Source organism: Mobula hypostoma, chromosome 23 (genome assembly GCF_963921235.1).
Source record: "Mobula hypostoma chromosome 23, sMobHyp1.1, whole genome shotgun sequence".
NCBI classification, from domain to species: domain Eukaryota; kingdom Metazoa; phylum Chordata; class Chondrichthyes; order Myliobatiformes; family Myliobatidae; genus Mobula; species Mobula hypostoma.
The window spans coordinates 52,298,007-52,312,981 of record NC_086119.1 but is presented as its reverse complement, the minus strand read 5'-3'; the positions used below and the strand labels follow the sequence as shown (position 1 = coordinate 52,312,981).

The window sequence follows — 14,975 nt, the reverse complement described above, 5'->3', positions numbered from 1 at the left end:
CCAACTGATCTGTTCCTCCGACTGGAGATTTACCTTGTGAGAGATCCATGTGCCCCTCCCGATTAACAGTTGTGCCGTGCGTCATCAAAGATTTACACTCATCGTCATCCTGTATGCAGCTGAAACAGATGTGTCCACTCTCAACTCAGCTGGATAGGTGGGGCACCAGCATCTCTCGAGTAGATCAACATCATCCAGGCAAAAGCCAGCCCGTATACCCATCCACTAACCTAACCATTCCCTCCCTCCCTCCCCTCCCCGCCACTGGCGCAGTCACCGTAGAGTGCCCTGTCAACAATCACCTGGCTACTCCAACAGGACCCCCTAAAGCAGCAACCTCTATCACCAAGCAGACGCCCTGGGCAACACACCATCTGTAGGTTTCAGTCCAAGTCACACAACATACTGATTATAAAATATATTGACGGTCCTTCACCATCAGGTCTAAAGCCTGGAATTCTCTCCCTGCGGGCTTAGGGAGTGCCTTCACTAGTGCAGCAGTGTTTGAGAGGCTCACTGCCATCTTGGCCCATATCCTGAAGGATAAACAAATAAGATCAAGTCCCAATGGTTCGCCTGTCATATTCCTCCACTCCCCGGCAGAATCTCCCTCAATGACCCTCAAGCCATTTCTCCTTGGAGCAGCCATGCCTTTACTGGGCTACTGGCATCTCATCAGATGGCAGCCCACTCAAACTTTTTCACCAAAATAAAATAATTGCAAGAATAATCTGTGGAATGCCTTTTCATTCTTACATTTACATGCCAACTAGAGTGCATCAGGACAGATAGCAATGGCTAACGGGTCAGGTCCAGCCACTCCTGACCACTTCACTGTGCAGCTGAATGACTTGCCAATAATGTGCATAAACTCCATCTTATATGGGGTTGCACAAAGTGGCAGAAGGTAGCAGTTTACGCAAGGCTAAAGAATAAAAGATAACCAATTAGCAGTGCACTTAATGCCCAGTTCCCGAGAGGAAACATTTCATCAATGGAGTGGAGCTCCACATGAGCTGCACCAAATGGACACTAATAGTAAATTACCAAGTGTTCTCTTTTTCAACTTTACTGGCAAAAAAAATCTTCAGGGTTTGCAAACCCTGCTCGTTTCTGCTGAGGCACCCCTGAGATAACATCAGGGCTGGTGGACTCTATCAGACATGCAGATAGCCTACATTCATATATCGCTTCTAACACATTTTCATGCCTGCTACATTTACTTCATGAAACCCGCACAGCAAATAATACACAAAAATAATTCAAGCTAATGAAAAGGTGAGTATACAGAGTTAATGTAAGCCATCAAAAGTAACACCATCTGGCTTACCTCAATCTCCACTGCACATTGCTGTGACCCAAAAGGGATTTTGAGGTCAAAAGCAGGGAGATGGGCTCTCAGTAAAGATGACGGTCAGTAACCCTTGGCTTTAGGAGAGATCCTAGTTAGCTATGGCAGAGGTTACTGCACAGTGAGAGGGAGAGGGATAGATGCACGAAACCTTATTGGCGGAGGACTTTATGGCAGGAATCAATTCCATTGCCCTGCTTGTTTCCAACGGCTGTACAGATTGTTCCTTATCCCTGTGGCGCCCATTACCTCTTCTCTTTCCCCTCCCCCTTTCTCAAACTGTTCGTCACCTATTCCTTCCTTGCTCTGGATCTTCTCCCCCTCCAGCTATTCCATGGTCAACTGACCTCTCCTATCAGATTCCACCAATTTCACCCCTTTGCCTCCTTCGCTTATTACATCTCCCCCACCTGCCCACCTTCTCCCCTCGCCTGGAGTCACCCGTCTCACACCAGCTCATGCTCCCCTTTATTATTCTGGCCTCTGGCCCCTTCCTTTCCAGTCCTGATGAAGGGACTCGGCCTGAACCATTGACAGTTTGTTTCCCTCCATAGGTGCTCAATTCCTCCAGCATTTAGTGTCTGTTGCACTGCAGCCTATGTTTCCTGTCAGTTTGTGTTACCTTTCCTACCTGCATCCTGTTAACTATTGAAGTTAGTACAGAAATAGTTTTGAGTTACTGGGAGAAAGGCTAGATCACTCTGGACCAGCTGTGGGACCTGTGGTTGCCTCCACGTAATTACTTCAAAGTCCAGCTCTCAGACCCTCCTCCCCCAGAAGGTAGAGGTGAGGCAGAGAACTCAAGCAAGGATGGGCATGTCCTGCAGTTCGGTCCTGGATCAGCACAGTGGCCTTCAAAGCCCAGCTGGAATAATGACCTTTGGCCACCCCACTCCCTTGAACAGAGATACACCAGCCTTCACTGGAATAACCTTGAGGGTTGGACGGAGTGCAGCCAGCCCCTCTCCTCAGGGAGTCCCTGTTCCATTATCGAAGTCCACACTGACCAATCAGTCAACGGCATCCGAGACTAAGGACCCTCACATCTGGGACTTGCATTCTTTGTCTCACTACCACTAAGGTGGTGGTACAGGAGCCTAAAGGCCCACACTCGATCAAGCCGAAACAGCTTCTTCCACTCCACCATCAGATTTCTGAACTGTTCACAAACCTGATTATTCCTTTTCAGTTGCACTATTTAGTTTGTAATTTATAGTGATTTTACTTCATAAAAGATGGTGATTATAAGCCTGATTCTGACTTTATTGGCAGATGTAGGCGAAGCCCAGGGCATTAAGAGGGCTGGATGATGTGCCACTGGCCAGTGTGAAGAACAGCGGTGAGCAAGCGCAGATACAGGTGGAACAGTGACGGAAATCCCTGGTCAGGGCGAGCCCAGATACAGACAGAGCAGTGAGGGTAACCCCTGGTCAGGTCGAGCACAGATACAGACAGAGCAGTGACAGAAATCCCTGGTCTGGGTGAGCCCAGGTACAGGTGGAACAGTGACGGAAATCCCTGGTCAGGGGCAAGCCCGGGTACAGGTGGAACAGTGACGGAAATCCCTGGTTAGGGGCGAGCCCAGATACAGACAGAGCAGTGACAGAAATCGCTGGTCAGGGGCGAGCCCGGGTACAAGTGGAACAGTGACGGAAATCCCTGGTCAGGGCGAGCCCAGATACAGACAGAGCAGTGACAGAAATCGCTGGTCAGGGGCGAGCCCGGGTACAAGTGGAACAGTGACGGAAATCCCCGGTCAGGGCGAGCCCAGATACAGACAGAGCAGTGACAGAAATCCCTGGTCAGGGCGAGCTCAGATACAGGCGGAACAGTGATGGAAATCCCTGGTTAGGGGCGAGCCCAGATACAGACAGAGCAGTGACAGAAATCGCTGGTCAGGGGCGAGCCCGGGTACAAGTGGAACAGTGACGGAAATCCCCGGTCAGGGTGAGCCCAGATACAGACAGAGCAGTGATGGAAATCCCCGGTCAGGGTGAGCCCAGATACAGACAGAGCAGTGATGGAAATCCCTGGTCAGGGCGAGCTCAGATACAGGCGGAACAGTGATGGAAATCCCTGGTCAGGGCGAGCCCAGATACAGACAGAGCAGTGACAGAAATCGCTGGTCAGGGGCGAGCCCGGGTACAGGTGGAACAGTGACGGAAATCCCCGGTCAGGGTGAGCCCAGATACAGACAGAGCAGTGATGGAAATCCCTGGTCAGGGCGAGCCCAGTACAGATGGAACAGTGTGCGAAACCCCTGGTCAGGAGCAAGCCCAGATACAGGTGGAACAGAGAGGGGAATCACCAGACTGCTTGTCAGATCAGGGTAGGGCTGATTGCTGCCTTGCAGGCTCAGGGTTGAGAGATTTTGGATAGGGTGTGGGATCTGAAGACTGAGAGGTGGAAAGAGATGGGTGTGATCTCACTGAGTGCAGGGAGGAGGGGTATTGGTGGTAGGGTGAAAGAATGGGGAGGATGCAGGATGGGGAACAGTCAGAGGCCCCGGAAAAGCACAGTTGTGTGCAGAGATGCCACTGCGCTGTCAGTGCCCAGTGACATGTGTCTCAGATCCACGTGGAAGATCTCCCCATCATTGTCATTTTCTTCTTACACCACATAAAGAGCTTTCAGCCCATCTGTCTATGCTGGCTCACGATACAATCCCACTCCATTCAACTTGCCCATTGAAACGTCACTGATCCTCCTGCTGCTGGGGGAATTTGAAAGTGTAGGTGGGTGGGAAAGAGCATACACATGCAAACATGACTGATTCTTGCAAATTTGATACAATCACCTGAGCAGCTGAAGAAATTAATTTCCATCTACATTGGAGTATTACATAAACGCAAAGTTGTTGTAAACGAATGGGACCCAAGCTAATCAGAATGGCCGGTTCTGGGAACTTCACTAAGACACTTAACACAAGATAGCCTCTCTGATAGAGGTCATTTATTTTTCTGCAGCCTTCCTCTTTCTGTAATATCACATTCACATTTCCCCATCTCACTGTCTGAGTGAGGCTCTATTACAAACAAGAGAAAATGTGCAGATGCTGGAAATCCAAAGTAACACACACAAAGTGCTGGAGGAACGCCCACAGGCCAGGCTATGGAAAAGAGCAAAGGGTCGACGTTTCAGGCCGAGACCCTTTCATCAGGCTCAGTTGCTGCTGGCTATGAAACACCACGCCAATTTCGTGTTGGGTCGTTACGGCTGAAGGAGAAAGAGGCGCCTTTCACTCCGGCTGCCCGTGCTGAACCACGAACAGCATGCCAACTGGCTGAGTTCTCTACCACTCACAACACAGACCTCTTGCCAAGTGCATGAATACACACATTTTCTCTTTGGAAACTTGTTTTAACACAACAAGCAATACTTAATGCAAGTGAGGTTTCCTATCACAGTAGGTTCGAAGGATGGAATTCAGCCTGCAAAATCTAAATCATGCATTGTTCTCCTGAAGCAGGTCAGTAAACCCCTCATTACTCATCAACCAGCTAACTATGTCAACATCTCACTTCCTTGATCTTTAATCACTTTGGATTGAAATGCCTATAAACAGAGAACAAACAACCACTGTGTGGTAATATAATGTTTCGTGGAGCAGTGCAGACTGCAGGCCTGAAGGAGTTGATTCTGTGATTTAAACACAAGCGTTGTTTTTAAATGGAGTGATCAACCACCAGCGAGGTGGTAGAGAACCCAGGTAATCTGGCACTGCAACAGGGCTGTCTCTGCAATAATCCACACTCCATGGTTTCCTTGGCAGCAAGCAGGCAAACCAATTGTGGAGACTCAATGTGTACGTAACCTTGGAGTTAGCCAAACCCAAAGAGCAGTGAGCAACGTGGGAGGCTGCGCCCAGCAAGGCATCTCTCTCTGCCTTTCTCCCACGGACAGCAGGCTAGCTAGAAGCTGCTCAGCTGGTTTGGACACAAATACCAACTGTTCATCCCACCTTGATTTTGATGCTATAGAATTCTGCTTGTTTACATTGGGAGGAGGAATCCACCCTTAGGGATAAACAATTACACAGCTTCTGTGGCTAGAAAACCACTTTCAAGACTAGTTTCTGGCTGTGAAGGTTTCCCTGGTGACAGAGAAGTTTGTGCCAACCAGCAAAGGACAAACTGGATCAAAGATTTGTCTGAAACAGTGGGGGAAACTCTTGGGGTAATCGGTAAGCACTATTTCACGAGCACCGCGTCAGATAACAAAAAAAAGCCCAGCCCTTCCACCCCGCACTGCAGCCCTGTGGGACATTACCTGTCCCACCACCACCATACAACACATCCCCCCCCATCCCTGTGGTTCCCCCAGGAGGCAGTGAACCAGAGGTGGCAGCAAGTGGAGGAAGTATCTTTCATGGTCTCAGATTACTGCATTAGACTCCTGCAGCATTAAGGAAACAACATATTTGTGGGTATAGACTGCAGAAGGCATCTTCAGGTTGAAATTCTGTGTGCCAGCTTGGTGTCCTGCAGTTAAACTGATGCATAGCTAGGGTCCAAAAGTGTTAGATCATGCTCCCATTATATATTTTTTTAAAGTGGCCCAATCCGATCATTTTCAGGGGTTGGTCAATCAAGAAACATATGGTCACCAGTCCTAATGAAGGGTGTTGGCCTGAAACGTTGACTGTACTCTTTTCCATACATGCTGTCTGGCCTACTGAGGTCACAAGCAATTTGCGTGTGTTGCTCGGATTTCCAGCATCTGCGGATTTTCTTGTGTTTGTGGTGACCATTACCAGCCTTTAAATCACACCACCGAAGTTTGTGGGAGTGAACCTCTCCCAGCCTCTGCAAACCAGGGTCATCCAATGATATACTATCCTCAAGGACAGCCCTGGGATAATGGTGAACAGCACAGTGAGTTCACATTGACAGCCCTGGGATAATGGTGAACAGCACAGTGAGCTCACATTGACAGCCCTGGGATAATGGTGAACAGCACAGTGAGTTCACATTGACAGCCCTGGGATAATGGTGAACAGCACAGTGAGCTCACATTGACAGCCCTGGGATAATGGTGAACAGCACAGTGAGTTCACATTGACAGCCCTGGGATAATGGTGAACAGCACAGTGAGCTCACATTGACAGCCCTGGGATAATGGTGAACAGCACAGTGAGCTCACATTGACAGCCCTGGGATAATGGTGAACAGCACAGTGAGCTCACATTGACAGCCCTGGGATAATGGTGAACAGCACAGTGAGTTCACATTGACAGACCTGGGATAATGGTGAACAGCACAGTGAGCTCACATTGACAGCCCTGGGATAATGGTGAACAGCACAGTGAGCTCACATTGACAGCCCTGGGATAATGGTGAACAGCACAGTGAGTTCACATTGACAGCCCTGGGATAATGGTGAACAGCACAGTGAGTTCACATTGACAGCCCTGGGATAATGGTGAACAGCACAGTGAGCTCACATTGACAGCCCTGGGATAATGGTGAACAGCACAGTGAGTTCACATTGACAGCCCTGGGATAATGGTGAACAGCACAGTGAGTTCACATTGACAGCCCTGGGATAATGGTGAACAGCACAGTGAGTTCACATTGACAGCCCTGGGATAATGGTGAACAGCACAGTGAGCTCACATTGACAGCTCTGGGATAATGGTGAACAGCACAGTGAGCTCACATTGACAGCCCTGGGATAATGGTGAACAGCACAGTGAGTTCACATTGACAGCCCTGGGATAATGGTGAACAGCACAGTGAGCTCACATTGACAGCTCCGGGATAATGGTGAACAGCACAGTGAGCTCACATTGACAGCCCTGGGATAATGGTGAACAGCACAGTGAGTTCACATTGACAGCCCTGGGATAATGGTGAACAGCACAGTGAGCTCACATTGACAGCCCTGGGATAATGGTGAACAGCACAGTGAGCTCACATTGACAGCCCTGGGATAATGGTGAACAGCACAGTGAGTTCACATTGACAGCCCTGGGATAATGGTGAACAGCACAGTGAGCTCACATTGACAGCCCTGGGATAATGGTGAACAGCACAGTGAGCTCACATTGACAGCCCTGGGATAATGGTGAACAGCACAGTGAGCTCACATTGACAGCCCTGGGATAATGGTGAACAGCACAGTGAGCTCACATTGACAGCTCTGGGATAATGGTGAACAGCACAGTGAGCTCACATTGACAGCTCTGGGATAATGGTGAACAGCACAGTGAGCTCACATTGACAGCCCTGGGATAATGGTGAACAGCACAGTGAGCTCACATTGACAGCCCTGGGATAATGGTGAACAGCACAGTGAGCTCACATTGACAGCCCTGGGATAATGGTGAACAGCACAGTGAGTTCACATTGACAGCCCTGGGATAATGGTGAACAGCACAGTGAGCTCACATTGACAGCCCTGGGATAATGGTGAACAGCACAGTGAGCTCACATTGACAGCCCTGGGATAATGGTGAACAGCACAGTGAGTTCACATTGACAGCCCTGGGATAATGGTGAACAGCACAGTGAACTCACATTGACAGCCCTGGGATAATGGTGAACAGCACAGTGAGTTCACATTGACAGCTCTGGGATAATGGTGAACAGCACAGTGAGCTCACATTGACAGCTCTGGGATAATGGTGAACAGCACAGTGAGTTCACATTGACAGCCCTGGGATAATGGTGAACAGCACAGTGAGCTCACATTGACAGCTCCGGGATAATGGTGAACAGCACAGTGAACTCACATTGACAGCCCTGGGATAATGGTGAACAGCACAGTGAGCTCACATTGACAGCCCTGGGATAATGGTGAACAGCACAGTGAGCTCACATTGACAGCCCTGGAATAATGGTGAACAGCACAGTGAACTCACATTGACAGCCCCAGGATAATGGTGAACAGCACAGTGAACTCACATTGACAGCCCCAGGATAATGGTGAACAGTACAGCGAGCTCACGTTGACAGCCCTTGGATAATGGCGAACAGCACAGGAAACAATGTATTTCAGGTGATATTTGTTCAGTCAAGAACATCTCATAGTTCTTTTCAATACAGTAGCCATAAAGTAGATAATGTTGTTTAAGCACCCCATCCAAGATGGCTCGAGTCTCAGACTGATCTACGTGACCCATTTTACTGTCATTTATGCAACACACACAAAATGCTGGTGGAACGCAGCTGGCCATACAGCCTGGCGAAGGCACTCCTGAAAAAGTTCAAAATTCAAAACCAACTCAGGTTTGTGACTAACGGGTGAAGAATGTCCTTACTTTGAAACTGAGTGTCTCCCGTGACAGCCTCATTGCAAACCACAGGAAAGTATGCAGAAAAACAGTCGGTATTGACCATATTCACTCACTAAAATAAACCAGTGACCGCTGGTTTAACAAGCAAGATACAATGGACAATAACCTGCCCTGTTACGTTGAGCCACCTGCAGATAACAATGGAAGCCATGTATTCTTTTTCTCCCAGACTCACCCAGTTGGGTGTTACGTTTGCAGAATCGACTCCACATGTTCACCCACCCTGTGCGGGGTTCCCTGTCGTCATGGAAACGCTGCTCACTTACGTTCTGCTGCACACTAGCATTTGTCTAAAGATGCAACAGCACCAACATTAGCTCAGGTTTTATAGTCACTGTCCCAGACAACAAACATGCCAGCTTCATCTGCACTTCAGTACCCGTGACAATAATAAACCAATTCAAAAACACGAGACTTGACTCTGCAGATGCTGCAAATCTTGAGCAACACACAAGAAAGTGCTGGAGGAACTCTACATGTCAGGCAGCATTTATGGACTGGAATAAACTGTTGTAAGCCAAGGCCATTCATGGCTCCTGACGAGAGGTTTCGGTCCGAAACGTCGACTGTCTATTCTCCTCCATACTCTGTCTGACCGGTTGAGTTCCTCCAGTACTAGCTGTGTGTTGCCCAGCCTCAGAGCCAACTTGGCGACATAGTGTGTGGTCAGGGGAAGCAATATCCCATCAGACTGAGCACCAGAGCCAGACTGAGAGGGTCCACTGCCACTGACTATTTCAAATCACCCTTCTGGAAGTAGTGCTAGCCAATCCAACTTTGGTGGCAAAATGACAGCATGCCCTGGCAAGCTGAGGGTACCACTGTGACCACAGTGGTCATCAACAGCCTGCAGCCTTCCATCAGCGACACTCGGACTTTCAGAGAAGCTCCTGGGGGGTGGGGGGGGACTGTTACTGATTTTACACATTTTAATGACACAAGGCAGGACTGAGAAATTACTGGGCTAAAGCTTCATACTTTCACTCAGTCACCTCCAACTGTTCAAGACCCAGTCTCTTAGGGTCATGGTGCTCTCCGCCAACCAATGCCTGAGGCATTGACCTTCCATTCCTCACCACACCCACACAGAGACCCAATCAGTGCCCCAGTCCTCTGTACTGCTGTAGACCCCAGTCTCCATACTTTATCAACTGACTCAACCTCAGGCCCCAGCCAGTCCTACAGCCACCAGACTAGAATCTCTGGGCTGTAATCCCCCACCATAATCCAGATCAGAAAGCAGTCTCCACCCAGGCTATTGTACATGAACCTATGCAGTGAATGTCAACAAGATTTACAGGATGCATGAATGAACACTTTGAATTCATTTACCAAACACAATGATACATTGACTGCCAACCTTTCCAATGAATTGTTGATAACCAGGTATGGGCTGTAGGCATCCTCACTTCCTCCCCCTTGGCCAGGTTACCAGGTTGATTGACTGCCAACATTTCCAATGAATTGTTGATAATCAGGTGTGACGGATAGCTGTCTCTTTTCTCCTCACTTCCTCTTCCTCAGCCAGGTTACCAGATTGGGTATTCCACAGACCTTTTATTGCATCTTTTCAGACCAGAAACTCGGGACATCACTCCCATTTACTCCCGGACCTCAGACCTAGAAAACCACACTGCTAAAAATACTGAACTGCATACAAAAGATCTTTTTTCTCCAGCAGTATAATGGAAAAAGAGGTCCTTCCATTCTATCCAAAGGAGAGACTCCCTTCCCATCTTACAATGTGCAAGTGGATGGTGCAGAATCTTGCACAGACCAATGGTCCCAGGCTCCAGAACTGGGCCACCTAAGGCGGGAATACTTCGGGTCGGGTCGGGTCGGGTCAGGTCAGTGCGATACTTGTTCCTCTGGGGTGGAGGTTGAAGAGCAGTGGAGGGCAACCTTTACTCTGTCCTTCACCTAAGCAAAGGGAGGCAACTTTGCAAAAGGCCCGAGAGCCTGGAGAAGGGTTGATGGCAGATGGAAGGATGGCTATATGTAGGCAGAGTAAAAAACACAACTGTTTAATCACAATATTGGGATTACAGTAATATTGTAATAAATCTAAACCATTGTCTATTATTTTATAAGCCTTCAGTGAAATTTCCAATTAACTATAATACGTACTTTGTGAATCAACACTTGAGCACTTTCTGTAATTAGTGTTGTGTAGTTATATAATTACTGGATTGATTGCATTAAATGTGCAGAATAAAGTCAACAGCTTCCAGACGTTACAATATTTGTTTTATCTTCTTGTTATGTTGATTCATCAATTCAGGATGCGTATTGTTTACCTGAGAGGGCTCGGGAAGGAAAGAACATCCTTCCTTTAGGCATTGAAAGAAGGTGAGAGGAATACACTGTGCACCCATCTGACAAGCCTAAATGCTGCAGAACACAGGACTTTGGGCATGTAGAGAAAAGTAACAAAAAATAATTCTGGGATGCTGGAAATCTGAAAAAAAACCAGAAACACTGGAAAAATTCAGGTCAGCAGCATCTACGGGAAGACAAACAGCGAGTGTCTCAGGTCGAGGATCTTTTGTCAGAACCTGCTGAGATTTTCCAGCATTGACTGTTTTTCATTTTTGACGTGAAGTGCTTACCAACGTTGATAAAGTCTGACCCTGTGAGAAATTGGACCTGGCTTCCATTCACACTGATCCCAAAATCATTGTGCCATCTTACTTGTACATGAAATGGGGTCTTCAATGTGCACAATGCATACTTGGCAGAAATGAAACCAAAAGACTACTCTTTACAAACTGCACTAGCGACAGGCTTAGCTCATGTACTGTATACTGAACACAGGTGCAATCCAATTTCAGGGAAGTTCTCAATGCTCAGCAAGGTCCACCTTTCACAGACGCGCTCCGCAGATGCAACAGAGGCCTGGGTCAGGTGCAAGAAGGTCCTGAGGTCCTGGTGCACAAGGAACATTCCTGCCTGGATAGGGATTTTGGCAGGAAAAGTGCTTTTTCAAGCCAAGATCTTGGAGGCACAATGAACTCCTGTCACATCTCATGGGCCTCTGCCTCAGAATACGCTGTGCAAACATTGTGTTTCACTTTGAGTGTAGTTGTCAGGTATATAGAACCAAGAGAACTTTGGCTGAGTTGGGTCAGCTGAAAATCAGTGAGAGAACAACAGCCTCTGGGCCAGAAGGGAGTACCTCAAGAGGGTTTGGATCAGCTGTTAAACACAGGGCACATCGATTTTCTCAGGGAAAAAGTTCCAGGGTCCAATCTGAAGAGAAGCTTAGAACAATATGCATGTCAAACACACTAAACAAATTATTGGGCGATTTGTCTAACTGCTCTTTACAGGATTTGGCTGTCGAAGGGCAGGGCAATGGCCACTCAACCCACAACCCATATACTGCATGTGCTATCATTATGGAAATAGTAGAACTATGCAAGATTCCAACAGGCTAGGTGTGTGACACACCTACCCACCACCAACACCCTGCTCAGGATCCCAGTGAGTTAAATCCCAACAAAATGATTACCCACGAGACAAGGTAACAGCCCTAAGAGAATCCATCTCAAGCTTTTAGTTCTGATTTGCCAGCAGAAGTAAATGGCATATTCCTTCACACATTCCAACTGCTTTACAGATTCATTAAACTTGGGGGTCACCCAAGACAATACATCCAGTAATGGAGTAATGGATATTCAGTTAGCTCACGGGTCGAGTCACTGACAGAGCTCTCTTACCTGCAATTTCGACAATGTCTCCAGGCACAATGTCTCGAGCCTTGATTCTCTGCACGGCCTTCCTGTCCATCCGATACACCTTGCCCATCTCGGGTTCATACTCTTTGAGAGCCTCGATGGCGTTCTCCGCATTCCTTTCCTGCAAATGGGGACAATGTGTTCACTGGCAGCTAGCAGCACAGGTTAATGGACTGTATCTGCACTGTGCTCACTGTACACTGCTCGCCAGGCTACTATCCTTGCAACCCAGGTCACTTTTGAAGACAGTTAAAAGTCCAGCACACTAAGCTCACACAAAAACCTCACTGGATAAGGGCCTCAGACCCTTTCTTAAAGGGCATTATGGAATCATCAATCATTCAGTGTGACGGCTTTTACAGCGAGCAAGGTGCTCCTGAAATTTCTACTATTATATGAGCTTTCTTTTTACCTCTCCATCTAGTCTATCATGCCTTTATTTCAGTTCTTTAAAAACTATCATTTCTTTTCCTACAGTCCAACCTGTGGCTTCTCCTTTCCGGAAGTCACAGCATCTTCGGCTTTTGCCAAAAGGTATAATATGTTGATTCCAATATCAACCTTGTTGATCTTAATTCACATGGACTGAAGTGCCTCTCTCCCTCTATGCCAGGGCGATACTCAGCCATCCAAATGCAAACCAAATATAATTCTGTGTCAGTCTGGGATAAATTCTGTTTGTTCATTCCAACTCTTTAGAAAACATATGGAGAGTGTTTTGTTTTCTTTCAATCTTACTTATCTCTTTTACTGCTTTCTAAAACTCATTATCTAAACCCCCGATCCCTCTGGTTGTCAACACCATTCAGACCCTCATTTCTGAAGGAGTTCATGTCTCCTCATAAAATTCACTGCTTCTCATCTATGGTCTAATGAAGTTGCAGAATGTATCCGCCTCATTGCTAACTGTAACTCTATCGTGACACTGAAACTGCATTTCTAATCATGGAATATAAAACATTTGTCAATTGTCTGGGTAGTTCCAGTTCAAAACCTTGTGGAATACCACTCCCCTGTGTCCACTGGTTTCAGCAGCTATCCTCTGCCCTAGAAGGAACAGCAGTTACTTGCACCCATTCCACATTCAATTAGATCATGAAACCACAATTTAACACTATATTTAGCTTGTTACTAATACCATAGAAGAAAACCTCTGATTGGAAAATTACACTTGATCCAGAAACTCTGAGAATTTTACTGTCCCTTCCATGCAAAGTGTTTCCTGACTCCGCTAATGAATCATTATCAAGTTTAAGTTATTTTTAATATTTCGGGATTCTCCTATCAAAGGAAATAGGGTTTCTGTAACCATCCTACTGAATCCTTTGCCGTGTATCAGATCACTTTCACCATCTCCTGGTTTTCCAAACCGACAGTGCGTACAAGTCATGGTTCCTTTCAATTTAACTCTTAGTGTCATTCCGGGGGTAACCAGTCCTGCACTAGACCATCGCACCCTTACTTACTGGCCCTCCTTTGGTCGAGGTCGACTATGGATGTTGCCATCTACGTTATTGGTGCAGTGCACCGTGTGGCTGACAAAACCGATGCGAGAGTGGCAGCGCCTGTTGAAAAGGTCACATTTATAAGTGGTCTCATCTCTGCTGGACATAGCCTTCCTTTCTGGATTTCTTTTGCCTTCTGCTGCTTTCAGGAATTTTTTCCCTCATCTGACTTAAGGTGTTGCTTCAAGGAGCTTCTCCATCTGGTGTGATTGGCTACAAGTTCCTATGTTGATGGCCAGCGCCTTCATGTCCCGCTAGCACCCCTATCCTTGGAGCACAGCCGCGGGCAGCCAGCGGTTCACTTGCATGGAGCCAGCTCACCACACAGGATATCTTTTGGATGCAGCCATCCTGCACGGCAGCCAGGGCTGAGGTGGCGACGCTGTTCACTCTAGAGTACAAGTCAGAGTAATGTTCTACCCATCCCTCCATCTGTGTTTATTTCCCCAATGATGGATTAGCGAGGAGTCATCTTGCTCCAGGAGGGACTGAGGGTTTTCTTCACGCCATCATACGTCCCTTTAACATTGCCAGTCAGTGCTGCAGTCTGGATTTCTTCACTGAGCTGCATCCAGTACTCTTTGGCACTGCACCAGGCAGCCTGCAGAACTTTACTTCTAGCAGCCCTGAGGATCTGTAGGCCCATCTCAGTCGGTTTATGTTAGGCTGGGGGGGGGGGGGCGGTGGATGTGCCTTCAGGGGTCACCTCATTGGATTTGGCTTTGAAGCATTTGTTTTCAAGGTGTTCTTCCCAAAGGCAGAGAGTGGTGAATCCGTGGAATTCTCTGCCACAGGAGACAGTTGAGGCCAGTTCATTGGCTATATTTAAGAGGGAGTTAGATATGGCTCTTGTGACTAAAGGGATCAGGGGGTATGGAGGGAAGGCAGGTACAGGGTTCTGAGTTGGATGATCAGCCAGGATCATACTGAATGGTGGTGCAGGCTCGAAGGGCCGAATGGCCTACTCCTGCACCTATTTTCTATGTTTCTATGTCTCTATGTAGCCAACAGTGTGCTAGAGATGGCATTCTGTAGAAGTCCCCATTTCTCTGCGACAAGCTACTGGGAGGTCTGTTCTTTCTCGA

At 47.6% G+C, this 14,975-nt stretch overlaps 1 protein-coding gene across 2 annotated transcripts in view; it reads right to left on the bottom strand.

The window, feature by feature from the left end:
- Window positions 1-14,975, bottom strand: part of atp2a3 (ATPase sarcoplasmic/endoplasmic reticulum Ca2+ transporting 3) — a 212,196-nt gene that overhangs the window by 118,840 nt on the left and 78,381 nt on the right. For both annotated transcript variants that reach the window (XM_063031520.1, XM_063031519.1), the window contains exon 5: window positions 12,368-12,506. In XM_063031520.1, the coding sequence (XP_062887590.1) occupies window positions 12,368-12,506 (139 nt within the window). The remainder of the gene's footprint in view (window positions 1-12,367; window positions 12,507-14,975) is intronic.